Genomic DNA, 19,264 nt, shown 5'->3' with positions numbered 1-19,264 from the left:
ACGTAATTACTTACGACCAATGGCAATTAATAGAGACTTTTATCTGTAAAAGGAAGCAAAACATGATTATACAGAATTAAAATTAGTGTTGCTCGTGTTCTTTTCTTGTCTGTTTCTGTTTTCAAATGACAATTTCATCGTTCTCACTGCTTTAGTATCTAATGCTTTAGAGTAAAATATTACTAATAGAAATATGGAAACGTACACCTTTCTGCTATACGAGGACGAAGCACACAGTGATCTTATGATATAAGGAAATATAAATTATTATATCAGTCCCTTTTATATATTTTTATTTCCTTAGCTATCTCTTCTAACTACTTATTACCTGCGCAGAAATATAAACAGTAAAAGGAAAGAAAATAAAATTGAAAGAAATACAATGAATAAGATAAAAAAAAATACCAATGCTCGCTTATTTTTGAGTTTTATCTATATGTCTTACATCTTGAGAGTTATATCCTTATTGTTAATCTGTCTATCACGGCTGGCTTTTATTATTATAATGACCTCCTATACCACGGCCTCTATTATTATAGAATCATTGTCCTCCATGATTTATCAGTACACTCTGTCGATTGATTTTAATTTGGGTTGACTGTATTTCACATTATTGAGTTCCAAGGGAACACCAGAAAGGACACGTAAACCTGCTTGAACCTTAGCAATTCATACCATTAAGTAGTTTCTCAACTTCATTTACACACGACCTGGCTCACGAGTAAAAATAACTTCCAATACACGGGGTTCAAACCATTTTTAATATGTAATGTGTACTCATAATTAACTCTAGTTTGTTACATGCTCTTAGAACTACATACCTAATTCGAAAGCGTTCATAAGGTGTTTTATTTCATCTTGCCAATAAGGCAATGGTTCACCAAGCTTAGCGGAGGCTGCGAAGGCAAAAGCCTATCTGGACCTATAAAATACGAAGGCGTATCCTATTTTTAATTCTTATTCTCTCTCATTAATGCGATATTCAATCCTTCTAACGGAAGTATTACTTTTAACAAATAATTAATTTTTATTTTCCATTTCTCTATTTCTCTCTTTTCTTTTCACTTGGTGTTTTTTTTTGTTTTGTCTGTCTGTCTGTCTGTCTTTGGTCTGCTGTCAACACCAGGAATATAATACCTACGCAAGGAATCAAGTTTCCTTAGTTGTATATATTTATATATTTTCTTATTATCTTTTCTCTCTTTTTTTTTGTAGCAGGGTTTCCGACCATATATGGATTTTAAAACCATTTTGTACTTCTCTAAACTACTCTTTTCTCTATTTATTCCTTCTATACATATAAATATTTGATTGGGTACCCATTTACTTACTTAATTATTTATTTAAGTATTAATATAACATTTCTTTCAGAAAGCCTGCATCAACATTGAATTTCACGTTAGAAGTTCCTACGCCTATCACGATAACTTATTATTTTTTTTTTAACTATGAAGTGATCGAACAATTTGATCAGGTTGAAACTAGAGAACTTAGACAATATAACTTCGTTCGTTCAACATTAACTTTCTTAATGATGCACGTTGCATACATTTAGGAAATAACCCCGGCTTAGTTACCAAATTTGTAATGAGGTCTAATGATTTTTTTTTACGTATGTGCTTTCCTACGCTTATCAATTTTGGCTTTTGTTTTTACTGCTGACTAATTAAGGTCTTTTGAGCTAGTTTTCTTATACAACTAAGATTCTTTTTCACGAGTTTCCCATACAAGGTTCGACATGGTGTCTCGACTTCGATACCTAATACAGCCTTTCTACCAAACACCAATTCAAAAGGAGAATAAGGATGGTGTTCGTGTCTCGCAGTATTATAAGCGTAACAAGCAGTTCTAACAAATAGAGGCCAACCTTCTGGAGAAGTAAACACATATTTCTTCAATTAGTTTGCCAAATTATGATCATATTTCTCGACTATGGTCTGATATTCATCAAGGAATCTAGTAATAGATTCTTTAGGACTTCCTTTAAATTTCGGCAATTTCAATACCGGTACACTGGCTACTCGATCTCCATTTTCTTCTCTTGCACTTGATTCATCAAGGTTTTGTCTATTTTCTACTTGGGGTTCTTTCGGAGGGGGTGAATTAACTTCTATTGCCTTATTTTCGTCCAAGGGTAATGAATCCTCTGTAGGAGTTTCACTTCATGATTATTTAAAATTTCTTGCCTAATATTATTATATAACAAAAATTCAAGTGCGTTATCGACAGTGGGGGAATATTTCATTTGAGGAGGGTGAGAAGCAACTTGCGGATATGTAGGAAAACTTAGATTCTCAATACAAGGTTCTTCATTTATAAACTCTTTAAGTTCTTCGCCTGAGTCATATGAGAAAGGACTTGGTGTTAGTACGTCACGTGCAGTCTTTTCCTGATAGAGCACCTTCTTTGCCAATTGTTTAAACTCGTCATTGGAATCATTTTTACTTGATTCTGGTGGTGAATTTTCTGGGAGTTGACCCTCCAAGTTTTTTTTTTTCACGTGAGGTGGTATATCAAATGGAAAATAAACTTCATTCTCAACTATTTGCTGCTGTTCTTCTTTCTTTAAAGGTGTTGACGCTAATGTAGGGTCAAACTCAAAATCACTCGTCATAATGCCAGGAGACTCTTTGGATGAGCTATCTGCACCTTCATTAGAAGGGTTAGTAAGTTGTTCTGGCTTAAGGAAAATTGTGCGTTTCGCGACCAGTGGTTTATATTGTGTACTGTCCAAAGGAGTCAAGGATGGCATTTTATTACAAGTTTCTTCAAACTTAGCTAAATTTTCCTTATAACGCTGCGTTTGTGTTATCGGTTGCCTATCCACAGGATCTGGTAAACTATACTGATGTGGATGGTTTATACGCGGTTCAAGTAAAGTAGGCGAACTGGCTACTGGGAAACTGGCTTGCTGCACGGGCAGATCTGTTGCTTCTTTTGCCAGGGGACATACTTCGGAGCGTAAAGCCTGCGTAAGCGCGGCGTTTTGAGCAAGAGTTTTCCTACAATATTTGCAATTTGCCTCACCCGATTTTGTAATATACCAAGCATGAAACTTCGGCGGAGATTTCTTAGGTTTGAAAAAGGGGAACCAATGGGAAGACATTTCGAATTACTGTTTTCACTATTTTTTTTTTACTCAAATCAAAAAAATAATGGGGGGGGGGTTATTTCACTATGAGCAATATAATCAGATCATTAATTTCCATTAGAATCCAAAATAACACAATTGCAGTAATGCGACAATTTACATAATTCACTTAAATTAACATGCACTATGAACATATTATCAAAACCGAAACATAAGACACAAAATAGAAAAGGAAAGATGTCATAGCAGCACCTCAAAATTTTTCGTCCCGAAAAATGAAAAAAAAGAAGAAAAGCTTTGGACGAGCCCCCATTTGTGACGATGTGCAGATTCCATTTTAATTAATTAGCTCGTTTTATTCCACCATAATGTAGAGATCTGCTCACGCTAATTCTGTAGCGGATGTCACAAAGAAATATACTTGAATTACACCATGATTTTCATGGGAAAAGTGGTTTAATCTAGGGGAATGACAACATTATTTATAAAAAGTAAGTTTATTACATAACTAAAATGGTAATATATAACAACATTTGATTTAGTGATTCAACAAAAGTAATGGAATATCTGATAGTTCATTTGATAGATTGATACCTTAACTTATATATATATTGATTGGCAGGCTAGAGATTGAAATATTTAAGTTAGAAGAAACGGAAGATGAAATACAAGTATGTGACAACAGTTCGTAATCTTGAAAGTTTTATGGTAGGTACACAATTCATTTTGAAGTACCGCATGACATCTCTAATCTTGAATTTTATGATGCAACAAGAGATTATACATACCTTATGGTAGTATTCTTGTAACTCTTAGAAACTTTGACGATGATTCTGTCTGGTCACAACCGACGTCTCGAACCTCTGCACCGGAACTTCTGCACTTCTCAATCAATCGTTTGAGACCTTGAGGTTCTTTTATATTATTCTCGAGGGTCACACCCAAGCCTCACATCCGTCAGTACATCCGTTTTATCATTTCCACAAATATGGAAACTTATTGCTCTTTTGCATTTTGATTGGCTCTTAGAGACTGCCGCACCCAAAATACGTGGCGTGACACACATGTACATACGTGTACTGTCACAGCCGGAAGAATTCAATAGCGTGATCTCTAGACTTATCTATAGCTTCATATCTATATAACCAATTTCAACATATTAATGCGGTGTCACGTTGCCAAAATCATGATTATGTATCCTGTAGGATGACTATGAGCAATCTTCGACAAGTAAACTTCCTACAAAATTGCGCAGCAAAAGCAACATTAGTCACTTTCAGAAAGTTTTACGTATTTCCTGTTTCTGTTGCTAGCTTGTAGCAAGTCAAGAGAGAGAAAATGTCTTTTATAATGCATATTAATCCAAAATAGCCTTCTCAATTCCTTCAATAAAGAGCAATGTAACCATATTTTTGGATTCAGCGTCACACATGGTACCCTACCTATCGACTGAGTGATTGCCCACGTCGCAAACTCGTGGTAAAAATCCCATTTTGTGGGATTTTTTTACATGAATTTCTCAAATAGGGATAAAGGGAATTTTCGTAACTTATAAGATATTTTTCTTACATTAACTTCATCGACCTCTACAAAATTCTCTATGGGTGGGAAGTAGACTAACGACTCTTCAATAACCGTGTAATTAGTGTTAATTGTCAAGTTTTGTTACCGTAAAATGAATGCGTATGGAATTGATTTATATAATGACTTCAAAATCTTAAAACATAAGCGCCATGGAACTTAACAACTATTCTGGTATTGAAAATAAAATACAAACGGGAAACAACCATCTTCGAAAACATTCCGCGCGAAATTATTGGAGAATGAAGGTTGTCTAATGTATTTTCTTTAGGTTCCGTCGAAGATTACGGTACAAATGCGTGATGCGAATACCAATTTCTGACAACAAAATGTACTGTATTCGTCAACATTTTCGAATTTTCTTACTAATTACTTATTCAGAAACGGTTTGATTGACATAGAAGGTCTGAATTCTCTTATGTTTTGAAAAAAGTGAATGACATACAGTAGCTTCACTTTTCGTTTTTATAAATTTTGTACAGCGTGGGGAATTCATGCGCAAAATGGGAAATTTTGCCCCGTGAAATGGAATTTTATAACGTTTCAGGTTGGTATCACTGAACTCACTCAATGTCGTCGTGGCCTGTGGACGAAGCAGATCGTGCGTCTGTGCTCGTCGGAAAAGTGCTGTGAAAAAAAAATCAATGTGAAATTTCTTTTCAAACTAGAAAAGTCTATGAGAAAACTTGTGTACACAGATTGTTGTTTGTCACGAATGCAAGTTGTACTTGTTCAAATTGTTTAAAGAGGGACCAGAAGTGATCACAGACGACCAGCATCCTGGACGACCTTGCTCATCGAAAAGGGACTCGAACATTCAAAAATTCAGCGATGTGATTCAAAAAGATCATCACTTGAATATTCGTGCTGTTGATGAAATCACAGGAATTGATAAACAAAGTGTTCGTAAAATTTTATGTGAATGAACATGAAAAACGTGTGTTCAAAATTGGTACCAAAGAACCTAACGCTGGAACAAAAGGAAATTAGAGTGAACATTTGTGCTGACCTTTTGACAAATACGTGTTTAAAGAGAGTCTACTTGTTTAGAAAAACAGTGGCGGATTTAGAAGATAAAAACTGGGGGACAACCAGAACCTAACTATAATAGGTATATCATGAGTATACTATAAACCTTAAAATATATATAAATATAGTTTCAATTGTATTTGTCACTCAAAAAACTGGGTATGCCAACCCCCCTACCCCGGGCTAGATCCACCACTGTTAGACAGGGTAGTAACCTGTGAGGAATCGTGATTTTTCACGTGCGATCCTGAAACCAAACGTCAGACAATGCATTAGAAGAGCCGCAATGCCACAGGAAAGCTCGAACAATCAAATCGAAATTCAAAGTCTTTTTTTTTTTTTTTTTTTTCGAAATTGATGATATTATGTAAGTTACTTGGATACTTGGGAGTGGAACTGTAAATCAACATTACTACTTTAATGTGCTGAAACCCTTCGTGAGCGTGTAAGAGGACGACAACCTGATTTGTAGAAACAAAAGTAATGAATTCTGCTGCAAGACAATGCTCCTGCTCACAGAGCACTGTCAGTGAAGACTTTTTTTTTTTTCCAAACATATGATTATGTTAGATCATTCACTATATTCGCCATCTTATAATACTAGTGTAAAACGTTTCAAAATCAAATATTTTACAATTACACGTACCACAAAATCATGACAAATTTGGTTTATCAGCATTAATATTTAGAAATGACTTTTTCCATTATTCTATGTAGTCTGAGTAATTATATTTTATGACTTGTAAAAAGCATTACAAGATAAGTACGTACTTTTAAGAAATAGGCCCCAGACGACACGATCTTAAGACAGACGAGACGAAATAGGCCCCAGACGACACGATCTTAAGACAGACGAGACGAAATAGGCCCCAGACGACACGATCTTAAGACAGACGAGACGAAATAGGCCCCAGACGACTATAGCCACGGGCTTAACTCTTGGCTTGATCTAAAAAAAAAAAAAAAACTATAAAATGATCCTATTAAAAAAAAGAGTGAAGGAGATGAAAATTTATTATGGCGTTTTCATATTGTCTACACAGAATAACATAATTCCTATAAGTGAAAGGATTAAATCTTTAATGTAGCTATACACGACAAAATAACAGTTCCGGTATTGAACTTTCTGGCATCTCAAACAATATATTCTACATGTGTAGCATTCAAATTCAGCAATAAGTTTGCTTTAATATTATGTTCTTGAACCCGAAGTATAATCAAATAAGGAATTAGTTGGTTATTACAAACACTGTTTCATCCAGGCACATTTCTGCAGGATACATCCTTTAATAAATAGCTTCCTAGAGCCTTTCTATTTCAAGTGTGCCCTCGGAAAATATGTGAAACATACTTCGGACCCACCTCTCCCGGCTCCTTACGGAGGAAACCTTCTCTTTGATTTGACGAATGAAGTGAATGACCTCGGCTGTGTTGCCAATTTGTCATTCAGCAGTTTAGTCTTGGCGAGTGAAGATCATAGGCTACTTGGAATGGCTAACAAAACAGTGCACTGCGAAGCTCGTGAAGAAATTCAATGTGGCAACCCTGTCCGTATCCAACTATTGAAAGATCTCGGCCACAGCAACTTGTCCTTCTTTCTAGGGAGGTACGGGAAAACACACATCGACAGCAGCACCAGCAGGGGCACACTTGAAATAGAAATATTCTAGTGCAGTCTTCTCACATTTTGATTTTGCCTCTGCCTCTCATCTCGCGAACAAAATTTTCTGGTAGAAAACCTGATTATAAATAACCTATAACAACAAAATATTTCGTTTGACAAGTGTAGTGCCGAATTTACATTGGCAACCCTGCTATCTATGAGAAGAAGAGTAGAGAAAAAGTTATACACGTATCTCAAAAATAGAAAGAAAAATCAACACCAGACTGCAATCGCCATCTCGTGACAGTTTCGTAACGCTTACGATATAAATAATAAACGAGGAACTGTCACTCTCCCGCCCCCTTTTACTTTCCGTACCGAGTTCTAGTTACAGAGACCTTGAAAATCGCTCGCGATTAAGGATTCAAATCTCAAAAAGAGAACTAATTTCTTTCCCCCTTTACATTGTTCACATTTCATCAATAGATTTGTGTTTCTTTACAAGCAGCATAAATTATGGTTCCTAAGAAAGTATCGATCATAAACTAGTTTGTAATATTCCAGAACAGTAAACAGCATTCAGAAATATTGAGCACTTGCGATCTAGATATTTTATACGCCAATAATTTAATGAGTGCACAATAAATAAAGGGCACCACACTACTCCTCTGAAAAAATAATTGTTATAAAATATTTTTTAAAAAACCTTGTCAATAATAATTCGTTAACCCACTAGGTAATAGCACAATCATTTTGATTCATAGTCACCACTCACATTTCCATCTTAATTTAGGTCTTATATACAGGGTGTTTCAAAGCAACACTGACAACGTCTGGAAAATAATTGCTGACACCAAGGTAAGACAAAAAGTATAGACCAACCTGGGTGCACAAATGCTTCTTTCGGAGTTATAGGCTACCATACACACGACAAAATGAACTTTGAAGGTCCGTAGCTCCAATACTAAGGGATCTACTGTAGTCGGGTCAAGACTTCACTTACAAACTAATATGTGTCCTATCCAAATATCCAAGTTTCAGAATCCTGCGGTACTTCTGCAACAATATTTTTAGACGCAGTTGGTGAGTACTTTAAATTATATGCCCGTAGCCAAACTCCCTCTATAAAAATTGTTGCATGAGTACCTTGGGATTCTGAAACATGTATTTTTGGATAGCGCATATACTAATTCTTATTTATTTATTTATTTTATTTATTGTCAACACAACAGGCTATAGCCCAATTACAGTGTTGTAAAATACGCAATTACATGTTCGTAACTCTTGATAATATAACTTGAATTCACAACTCTTGATAACTCATGATAATGGCATTCCGAAATTTCTTAGGCGATATCACATATATGAAATTCATTATTATTTGTACACATTCTATTATACAAAGCTGTTGTCCTCCAGATTGGTGATTTCATCATTATATTTATATTAGTTCTTGATTTTCTGCAGTAATAAAGACTAGTGTTTCTACGTACTTTTAATGTGGGGACATGAAAATTCAATAAAGAAATTAAATCAGGACAATCCAAAATATTTTGCGTTACTTTTTGAATGAATAATAAGTCCATCATATGTCGCCTTTGTTCTAGTGTAGGAAGATTAAAGTTAGCAAGTATGGTTTTACAGCTGTCAAATATAGGATAAATGTGAGTTTCTTTATATGTTAGAAATTTTAAAAAAAAATTGTTTGTATTCTTTCTAATTGCTTGCGATGTTTTATGTGAGTCGGATTCCAAATAGTAGAGGCATACTCTAACTTTGAGCGAACATATGCATTGTACAGTCACGAACATTAATAAGTGGAGGCTGGAGGCATAAGAAATAGTAGCTTCAGCCTCCATTTATTAATGTGCGTGACTGTACAACTTCTGTAATGTTGAACAGTTCTTAAATTCTTTTCCCGTTCTAATTATGAATCCTAATAGCTTGAATGCTTCGCTTGTTATATTTACAATATGATTGTCAAACGTTAACTTAGAATCAAACGTAACACCAAGATCTCTTAAATAAAGTCTTGATCCGACTACGGTATGCTCCATAATTTTGGAGCTATGGACCTTTAAACTTCATTTTTTCATGTTTTCGGCAGCCTATAACTTCGAAAGGAAACATTTGTGCACCCAGGTTGGTCTATACTTTTTGCCTTATCTTCGTGTCAGGAATCACCTCCCAAATGTTGTTGGTGTTGTTTTGAAACACCCTGTATGTTTCCTTCCGCCTACTGGATTCACTGCTAGCGTTTTACGAGAATCCTTCTGTATATTTGCGTTCAATAGGATTCAAAAATATTTCCTTTTTGTTAATTTTTACATTATAATATCCACCTACGTTTTGTGAAGAAAAATGGAAATTTTTGCATCATTCAATACAAATGAAATACTGACAATTGACAGGGTTTTAAATTTTCCCACCTAAGCAGATGAATACTGATAATCCAAACTGAAATGTTCAGATATGGCGAAGACGCAAACCCCGTGTATTATGAAATGGAAAATGATTGAAAGCTTCCGTTGTGGAACTAACCGACATTTGTGACACCTGAAAAATAAAATGATAATAGACGTATCCTTGCACAGATATATGCAAAATTGAGTTTTAAAAGTTTCCTAAATATAGTCTATGTAGCAAATTACTGTGAGATGTCTAATTTATTTTTATTTATTCGTTAAAAAGAAAAAAATTAAATAAAAATAAATTCGTTGAAGGACATTTCATTATCTTCAAAACCATCAGAATTTCCGCTTGTTACTTCTCATTTGTTCAATTTTTATTATCCTAAAGAGGGGAGGAAGTCTTAAATTTAGGTGTTAAACAACAAAATGACTGCTTGTATTTCCATTCACTACATACTGTATTCCAAACACGTGCTATTTCCCCACATTTTTTTAAAAGCACATTATGATCCTCCTACTAGGTTTATTGCTCTGATCCTCATGAAGGTACACAGCCAACCAGAGAGAGTAAATATAATGGTGATGCATGATATACATCCCTTCTCTCTCTCTCTTTTTTTTTTTTTTAACTATGTTGTTTGATTTCATGGACTGGCGTTCAGTACATTTTTAGCTAAACTAGCTTTCTGATTGAATCTCGCTCATTTTTGGCCATTTACGATTATTTTACGTGTCATCCCTCGTACTTGTTCCTAGTTGTGCCAGAGAGTCTTACTCCCATTGAGGACTTACAGTTAATGGTATTGGAACTGTCACCAATCAACTTAGAGACTCCGAAGACTATATTGGTCGAACGAATATTTCGTTCGTTTTAGATTATTTTAGCATGTCACTGTTTCCGCTTCAGAGATGTTATTGGGGGCTGAAATTAAACTACAACGGAATGTCACTATCCATCTCAACGATCCCAAAAACTATAAATTCGACCTAATATCGATCCAGGGGCGGATCCAGGATCGACTTCTGGGGGAAGCGATGGGTTGTCATACTGCTACTTTTAAGGGCTCCAAACTTTGGGACGGGTTTTATTTATATATATAAAATAAGAAAGTTTTTTCTTCTGGGGGGCGATCGCCCCTCCCCCTTGGATACGCCCCTGTATCGATCGTTCTCGATCATTTTAATTATCAGTCCACTCCCTCTAGGTGAGTTAGAAGTCTTATCTCTACTTGGGGCTGAGATAGACATCGGAGCTATCACCAATCAACTTAGAGATCCCAAAAACAATGAATTTTACACTAATATGGGCCATTTTCAACTATTTTTACACGCCACCATTACCCCTTTCAGAAATAGTAATGGGGGCTGAATTTGGATTTAATCGGCATCGGGAAGTGACATTGTTCATCTCAGCGACCCCGAAAACTAGGGATTCGACACTAATATCGGACTTTTGGATCAATTTGTATGTCACCCTACTACTCCCTCCTAGGTGAGCTAGGGGAGACGGAGACGTTGTTGTCCACCATAAACTTACTTGGCCAGGAACACCACGCACCCGAGGTAAGCGTTTAAACATGCGGCCACTTTGCCAGCAAAATATCCTCGAAATTTCCTTTGAATTTCAATGGGATGTTCCTGTCTAAAAAGTCTAAAATGTCTAAAAAGTTGCACTGCAAATCCAATTTGTAATTATCCAGCAAATAGTTCATAAAGGTCCCGTTTCCGGGAAATAAGCGAACGTCCCATAAACATCCCCATGACACACCAGGGGACATTTATGATGGCAGACGAACGCCCAGTGTACAGCTAGACGTCCAACCTAGCTGAGTGAGGAAACATTTTTGAGCTACGTAGTTTGAGATCAACGCGATTTGCACTACAGCACAAGTCGGTGTTTAGTGCTGATATCGTACAGATTAATGGACGTTCAATTTTCCTATAGGAGTAGTTGTAAATGACTAACTCTATGGCCTATGGAACCCGGAGGTTCAATGCCGCGTTCACAAAAGCTCTCCACTGACTTCTATCCCTAGCCAACTGCATCCAGTTTCTACTTTGTATTCCTATCTCTGCGAGATCCATCTTAATATTGTCCTCCCATCTGCGCCTAGGTCTTCCTAATGATCGTTTTCCGATTGGTCTACCAGTCAAGACTTTGAAAGCGTTTCTACTTTCTTCCATTCTAGCTACATGACCTGCCCACCTAAGCCTCCTAGACTTGACGACCCTAACAATATTGGGTAAACCATATAAACTATGTAGTTCCTCGTTATGAAGCTTCCGCCACTCCCCATTCCCGTTCCTCTTGGGTCCGAATATTCTTCTCAGAATCCTGTTCTCAAATACTTTCAGTTTGTATTCTTTCCTCAGAGTAAGTGACCATGTTTCGCAACCATACAGGACAACAGGTATCGTTGTCGTTTTATATATTTTAAGCTTCAAATTCCTCGACAGAATTCGCGACAACAAGTGATTTTGAACTAAATAATAACATGAATTCCCTGAATAATAACATGAATTCCCTGAATAATAACATGAAGTCGACATTTAATTTTTTCGTAAATATGATTTTCGTCTGTTAATAATGATCCTAGATATTTGAAAGTATCCACTTTATTAAAAGTATTATTTGATATTTTAACACATCCATAATATGCCATATTACGATCCCGACGAACTTCCATTTAGTTTTTTCTGCATTTATTTCTAAACTCATGTCCCTGCAAGCGTTTAATAAGACCTCTGCATTTCTTTCTATTGTTCTCATATCATCCCCTATTAAATTTACATCATCAGCATATGCCATAACCTGGTGAATACCATTGAACTCTAGACCCTGGTTGCTATCTTTGATTTTCCTTATAACGTACTCCAGGACAAATTTGAATAATACCTCAATGTTTCTGTGTACAATGTTTCTCTCTTAACTGAGTTGTAAGCATGTCTAAAATCAGTAAATAATTGATGTTCCGGGGTATTGTATTCCCATTTTTTTAGAGCATTTGTCGAATAGTAAATATTTGGTCCATACTTGATTGATTTCGCCTAAATCCGCACTGATAATCTCCAATAATTTCATCTGCGTATTGGATGAATGTTGCTAATAGAATGTTTGAGAGGATTTTATAGGATGTTGGCAGAAGGGAAATACCTCGGTAATTATTACAGTCAGTTTTGTCACCTTTCTTGTGAATTGGAACAATGGTTCTTTCCACTCTTGTAGTAATTCCTCCTTGTTCCAGATAAGGAGACTGAGTTTGTGTATCTTGTTCCACAATTTTTCGACTCCAGCTAAAATTAACAAAGCCGGAATTTCGTCTACGCCCGGAGATTTGTGTTTCTTTAATTTCTTTATAGTGATTTTTACTTGTATTTGGTTAGGTTCTGGAATACACGGTTCCGGTGTGTGCATAATTAACTCAAAAGACAGTGTTACTCATACGTTCTAGCGTAGCTTCCTACTTCACCAACTGTTGTTAGAGTAAGGTTCATGAAATATCTACAGAGGAAAATGGGCCTTCCTACTATGAGCAAAATCGTTAGAGTTCAATAAGATGCGACATCAGTCATCTCTAGGGATAAGAAAAGTAATTTTAAAGAGAAAAATCTAGCAAGCAAGGGCGGATACAGAACTTTTCTGCGCGGGGGAGACGCAAATTTTCGATTAAATTAGATATACATTCGATATATATGAGAGTGTGTGCTTGCACCAAATGCGTTTTCTGGTTAATTTTCTCGGAATTCTTCCGTTACCTCCAACTTCTTCATTTCACCATTGATTCATTATACTGTTTTCTTGAAATTCGGTGCTTAATCACTGGACGTTAAACTAAAAAAAAATGTATAGACCGGGTCATATTTATGTTTATGCTGCTAAGTTGAACTTTGGATATCAACTTTTAAGTTCCGATGTCCCCAAAGTTTGATATTTCTGCATAATAACATATACACATTTGCTTGGCCCTCTTTTTATGTTATCGTTTATTAACAGACTACCTAATTTCGTTATACTCTGAAAGAACTTCAGATTTGGTTAAAGTTTAACGTCCCTTTCAACAGCGAGGTTATACAAGAAGTGGATCTACTGCTTAATATGGGATCCAAACCACATGAACATCGTTCGAAACTGTACCCTGTTCTCCAGCCTCAAAGACCCTTATGCTATCCCGCCACAAGAGAGCTTATTCTTTGACAGGAAAAATTTGTTAAATGCACTACGCAATAGACAGATCGTAGCTTTCAACCTTTCAAAATTGAAGTTAAGAAGTGATAAGAAGTGAAAGTTATATTTTTATATGACTTAAAGAAAAAGAGAGTATGCACAGGATCTGTCCAAAATCTATTGTGAGTATATTCATTTATTGAAGTCTTTGAAGTAAGATCATTTTGCGTTAATACACCGTACCCAGTGCTTCTGCCACTCTTACCTCTCTTGTCTTTTGGAAGGGAACCGGAATCTCTTTCATTCACTGTGTTGAAGCTACTTGAACTCTTTCCAGCGTCTCAGAAAGGTATATTTTCAGGCTCTATTCCATCCGAGGAAAGGGAAAGAAGTCGGGCGAGGCAAGATCTGGACTATAGGGAGACTGAGACAGTGTTATCATGTTGTACTTCACCACAAGTTTCCATACGCTTGGCGACGTGTGATTCGAATCATCGTCATGGGGGAGAATCCAAACGCGACGGACTCTTTAACCTTTCAGGTTCACACAAAACTTCATCCCACGCCATTACTAAATCGGCGGTTCATCTTGATTTCTGACCACACCACAAAACAACTGCTCATTCCGGGCACGATCCACATTCTACAAAGACTCAGATGCATCTGAACCTGGTTGCATCGTATACTTGGCATTCCCCTCTAATGTCTCTGTTCATGGCAAGCTACCTCTATCCCTTTCGTTTGGCTAAAAACAATCAGTCCGATTTTTTTATAGAGACCTTGTACATTTCAAACGAATCTTTTTTTTTTCTTCTTCCCTCTTAATTTCTATTGATGCTCAGCTGCATGCACGATGTGGTTTTACTTACACGTCCCTGCTGAAACAGGAACGGTGCAGGAATTTTGAAAGGAGAACATAACTTTAGAAAATTGTATGATTTCTCATTAACTTACTGTATAATTTCCGTTACACAGTTTGCATGAAACCTCCGTACAGTGGAGACCTGCACGGGCCGACTCTTATTTCTTTGGGGCGGGCCGCGCTTGGGCGGGCCGACACTGATTTCTCTTCAAGTCGGGCCGGGCTGGGGTCGATTAATTGCAATTCTTTAATAATTATTGACTTTCGTTAAACAATAATTGGAATAAAGACAAACGTTGAAGAAATGTGTCCGTGAAAAATGTTACAAAATGAAACTTTTAAAATTTATCGAGCCCGGGTCGGGTTTGGGCCAAGAATTTTTTAAAAAAACTTAATGGACCGGGCCGGGCTCGGGCCGAAAATCTCCAAAACTTTTCGGTCCTGGGCTGGGCCGGACCTAGGCACATTCGGACTGGATTGGGCTCGAGCCGAAAAGTTCGGCCCGTGCAGGTCTCTATCGTACAGTTCCTTAATTTAGTTATTAATATTATTATTGTTTTAATATAGCCCTAGTGGCCAGTCTAGGAATTTTTATTTTCATTTACTTTGGTGATGAGGATGAAGGGGCGTATCATCACAGAAAAAGTCTTAAAAAGTCCTATACGTTTTTTTTTTTTTCCTGCAAGTTACGCCATTCCCTCATCATCCGCGCGCAAAAGGATGGAAGGTTCGGACGGAGTGACTGCCCGTTATAACACTTGGAGGATATTCGCTTGTTTCGCAGTAATGATTGACTAAAAACCGTTATGTGTGTAATTATATATTCATAGCTACTCCTGTTGGCTTGTCTCGTTGAAATAGAACAAAGATAGTTACATTGTTTCTTTATGAGGAGGCGTGCACTCTCAACTCTTCTGAATCCATCACTATTTCATTTTTACACAAAAGGATGGAAGGTTGGGTGGACGACGCGTATGTAGTAATACTAATACTAATAATAGATTGAGAGCAGATCATAGGCCTAAAATATTGATAGAAAAAGTACTGTTGTTAAATTGTCTCGTTAAAATAACACAAAACAGTTATATTTCTCTCGAATAGGGGTGTGCCTTCCTTTCTGCATGCGCTATTGCTCGTAACTTATTACAATGTATCGGGAAGTGGTGACTCAGTGCATGGGGTCCTTGGTTCGATCCCAGCTCAGGCCAACTGATCTTTGTGGTGGACAAACACCGTGTGCGTGGATTTTCTCGGGTTTCTAGCCGACATAACCGTGGGACGTAAAACTCAAGAATGTCATTTAATTTTTTTCCCCTTTCCTCTAACTTTCTTTGTTCCACCATTTCAATCATTTCTCATCATCGTCTCCTTTAGCCTAGCTGGCATAGCCGTGGGACGTAAAACGTAATGATTGCATTTCATTTCATTTTCAACACAATCTATCGTGAGGAACTGTAAACTCTCGAAAGATACAAACTCGTATGTCGAATTTTTCTTAATACCTAGATATTATTTGTATATGATAATACCCAATAGAAATGCTTCATGTGTAGCACTTATAGTATCACTTATTCATTTTGCTTTCGTTTTCTCTTTATTATTATTATTATTATTATTATTATTATTATTATTATTATTATTATTATTATTATTATTATTATTATTATTATTATTATTATTATTATTTAGACTAATTACGTCAGACATATGAGTCAAATATTTATTCTTACATGTTAAATGTAAGCCTAATTTGTGTATTTTGGTCCATAAACTCTTTTTTTTTTCAGCACAATATGATGTATATATGTTGCAAACTGTACTTTTTTAAAAAATCGATTGAACGTGATAAAACAATGACATAGCGAGGGGCAGCTTGAAACACTAAATTTTGAGAGATGTAAATAAAGCAGCTTATTCTGTCACCTTACTTCTCAAAGATATATCCTGACTTCTCTACTGTGACAATAAAGTTTGAAAGTTAATGGTTATTGAGAATAATTTATAAAGTCACAAACATTTCAGTAATTTTGGAATTGTATTGCTTTAGAAAACACTTAGTTTTTAAATCCAGTGACGTATATTTAACCTTCCTATGTCCGCCAGGGATTTGAACAAAATCGTAGGCCCTGGTAACATCCCTAATTATCACAGTCATGATTGATACATCGTTGGAACACAGATTCCAATGAGGTAACAATTATACAATTCCCGCACTATTCGGATAGAATAATAAGAAGAAAAGTCCTAAAAATATGAAAAAATAGAATTTGGGGATCCTGACAAACCCTGCAATCACCCTACGGTGACAAAATGCTGCTAACGTGTAGCCAACACACTTGGGACAATAATATAAAAATGTTGTCATTGCTGCAATACAAAGCCAGATAAAAATTCAGAACGAAATTCTCACAAAAACTCAATGTATATCATTTTCAAAGGGGTGTAGAGACTTTCGCGTTGCCAGCCCTGGTGACCCCCTATTATCACAGTCATGATTGATACATCGTTAGAAAGCTATGGAATACAGATTCGAAAGAGATCACATTTGTGCAATTCTCACTCTATTCATAAAAGAAGAAGAGGAAGAAACAAAAAATCCTAAAAGTATAAAAAAAATATATAATTTGGATGCCTTGGCAACACTTGCAGTCACACTATGTTAGTTACTATTTTCTTTCTACAAGAAATTATTGCCCGTGTGTGTGTGTGTGTTGAATTTTTGTGTTTTACTAAAAAGAAAAGCGTAAGTAGGTAATTCGTTTTATGTAGGAAATATTCTCAAAAAGTTATGCGTAGAAGAAAAAATCGTTGAATTTGACATTCGCCCCCCTCCACCATAGAACCACGTTATATGCACAACACTTTTGCTGCACACATCATGTACAGCAGTGGTGCCCCCCCTTATGTCCATGACGAACCCCCCAATTGTCTATCCATAGGTGTTCTTCCATGAAAAAAATCTTCTTTTCGAATAATGTTTGCACCCCCTCAAACATATTTATACAGATTTTTAACCCCCCCAAATATTTCAATGACACACCTTGCGCCATAGCCCCCCTTTGTGGGCACGCCTGTGTACAGCAACAAGAATTATGCTTGTAGACCAATTCAGTGATAAGATGTCTTGTATGGAACCGTCCTGAAAATATATGTAATTTACGTCAAAACACTGAGACTCAAAAAATTGGCCAACTTTTCCCCCTTCTCCCCAATATAAGCAACAAGTACACATGCAAGGTGTTACCATGTAGAGCATTACTTCATTGCTTCCCTTTTTTTTTTTTTTTTTTTTTTTTTTACTAATACCAATTCTTATGAGTGTATCCCCAAGGGGGAAATGACCCCCAAAAAAACTGATTTAAAAAATCCGCTGTGGTACTCCTCACATACATAAAATGTATATCTGCATAATGCTTCATCCTTCAGGAACGTACTGATATCAAAATTATCTTAAGTAAGGGCTGAACTATTGATGTATAAAGCATGGCGCAGCAGTTGCGTTCAAAGGTTAAAATTCTGTATTCTAGAAAATCTTGCTTTTATAATTGAACTCTATATTAATGACCAGTATATACTATTGAAGTTAGTAACACTGTCAACTTTTAAACGTTTGAAATATTAAGAGGTTGAGGCCTTATAGAGTATGGGTCCTGTTTCCTTGTTTCAGCGCCTACCTTGATATTGCACTGTACTTCGGCTTATGTTGCAACATTTAAAAAAATACAATAAAGTTATTGAAGACCTTAATCAAAGAGTATATATGGTTGTCCTGTCCAACGAGTAGTTCAGTTTTAAATGCTAAGAAAATCACGTTACGAAGTGGTAATGTGAAGTTAAGCCAAGCATTCTAATAAATGAAACCGTGGTTTTAGATTTTGCAACAAATGTTAACAAATGAAACGCATTATTTATACTTACAAAGCGGCTGGTTTACCAACTTCAAATCAGCCCTCAACTTCCCCATACGGAATTCATTCATCTGCAAATTCTTCTGCGAACGGTCTTCATTTTACAGAGACTTGAAAAATTTTTTATGATCTTTTTTGTTTCTTTCTCTGCACTTGTGAAGAGGCCGAAAACTTGAGCAATTTCTGTCAGAGAATGTCCAGTGTCAATGTTGTGTAGCAAGCGCCAACGTTGGCATAGCAACTGAGGGGAATTGAACAATATCTATCCATGTAGGAGAACTTCACGACGTCAACCCACAAACATACATAGGAAATCGATGAATACTGACCATCACTGCAATTGTCATATAGTTGACATGTTACTTTTTTTTTATGACGGTTACTCCATTTTCACTTTTCCTACGCATCTGATTGTAAATAATGTTCGTTGACTGATTCAAGAGAGTAGGCAGTTAATTCTGTATGTTTTTTTTTTCTTCTACGACTATGCTCCGAGGCTAAAAGCCACGGTGATTGTAATAATGAAAGTGGTAGAATGGAGAAAGTGGGAGGAAAAGGGAACTTCGAGAAAAACAAGTGTGGGAGTTGGGATCGAATCGGGGATTCCAAACACC

At 36.3% G+C, this 19,264-nt stretch overlaps 1 protein-coding gene across 1 annotated transcript in view; it reads right to left on the bottom strand.

The window, feature by feature from the left end:
• LOC145669808 (uncharacterized) overlaps window positions 1–18,852 on the bottom strand; it is a 330,876-nt gene extending 312,024 nt beyond the window's left edge. Inside the window, exon 1 of the mRNA XM_081738154.1 lies at window positions 18,661–18,852. Within this exon, the coding sequence (XP_081594280.1) occupies window positions 18,661–18,721 (61 nt within the window). The 5' untranslated portion in view covers window positions 18,722–18,852. The remainder of the gene's footprint in view (window positions 1–18,660) is intronic.
• Between the last annotated feature and the right edge of the window lie 412 nt (window positions 18,853–19,264).

The sequence above is a fragment of the Thermobia domestica genome, chromosome 2, assembly GCF_964235325.1.
Source record: "Thermobia domestica chromosome 2, izTheDome1.hap1.1, whole genome shotgun sequence".
Classification (NCBI taxonomy): domain Eukaryota; kingdom Metazoa; phylum Arthropoda; class Insecta; order Zygentoma; family Lepismatidae; genus Thermobia; species Thermobia domestica.
This window is presented reverse-complemented; position numbering and strand designations above follow the sequence as displayed.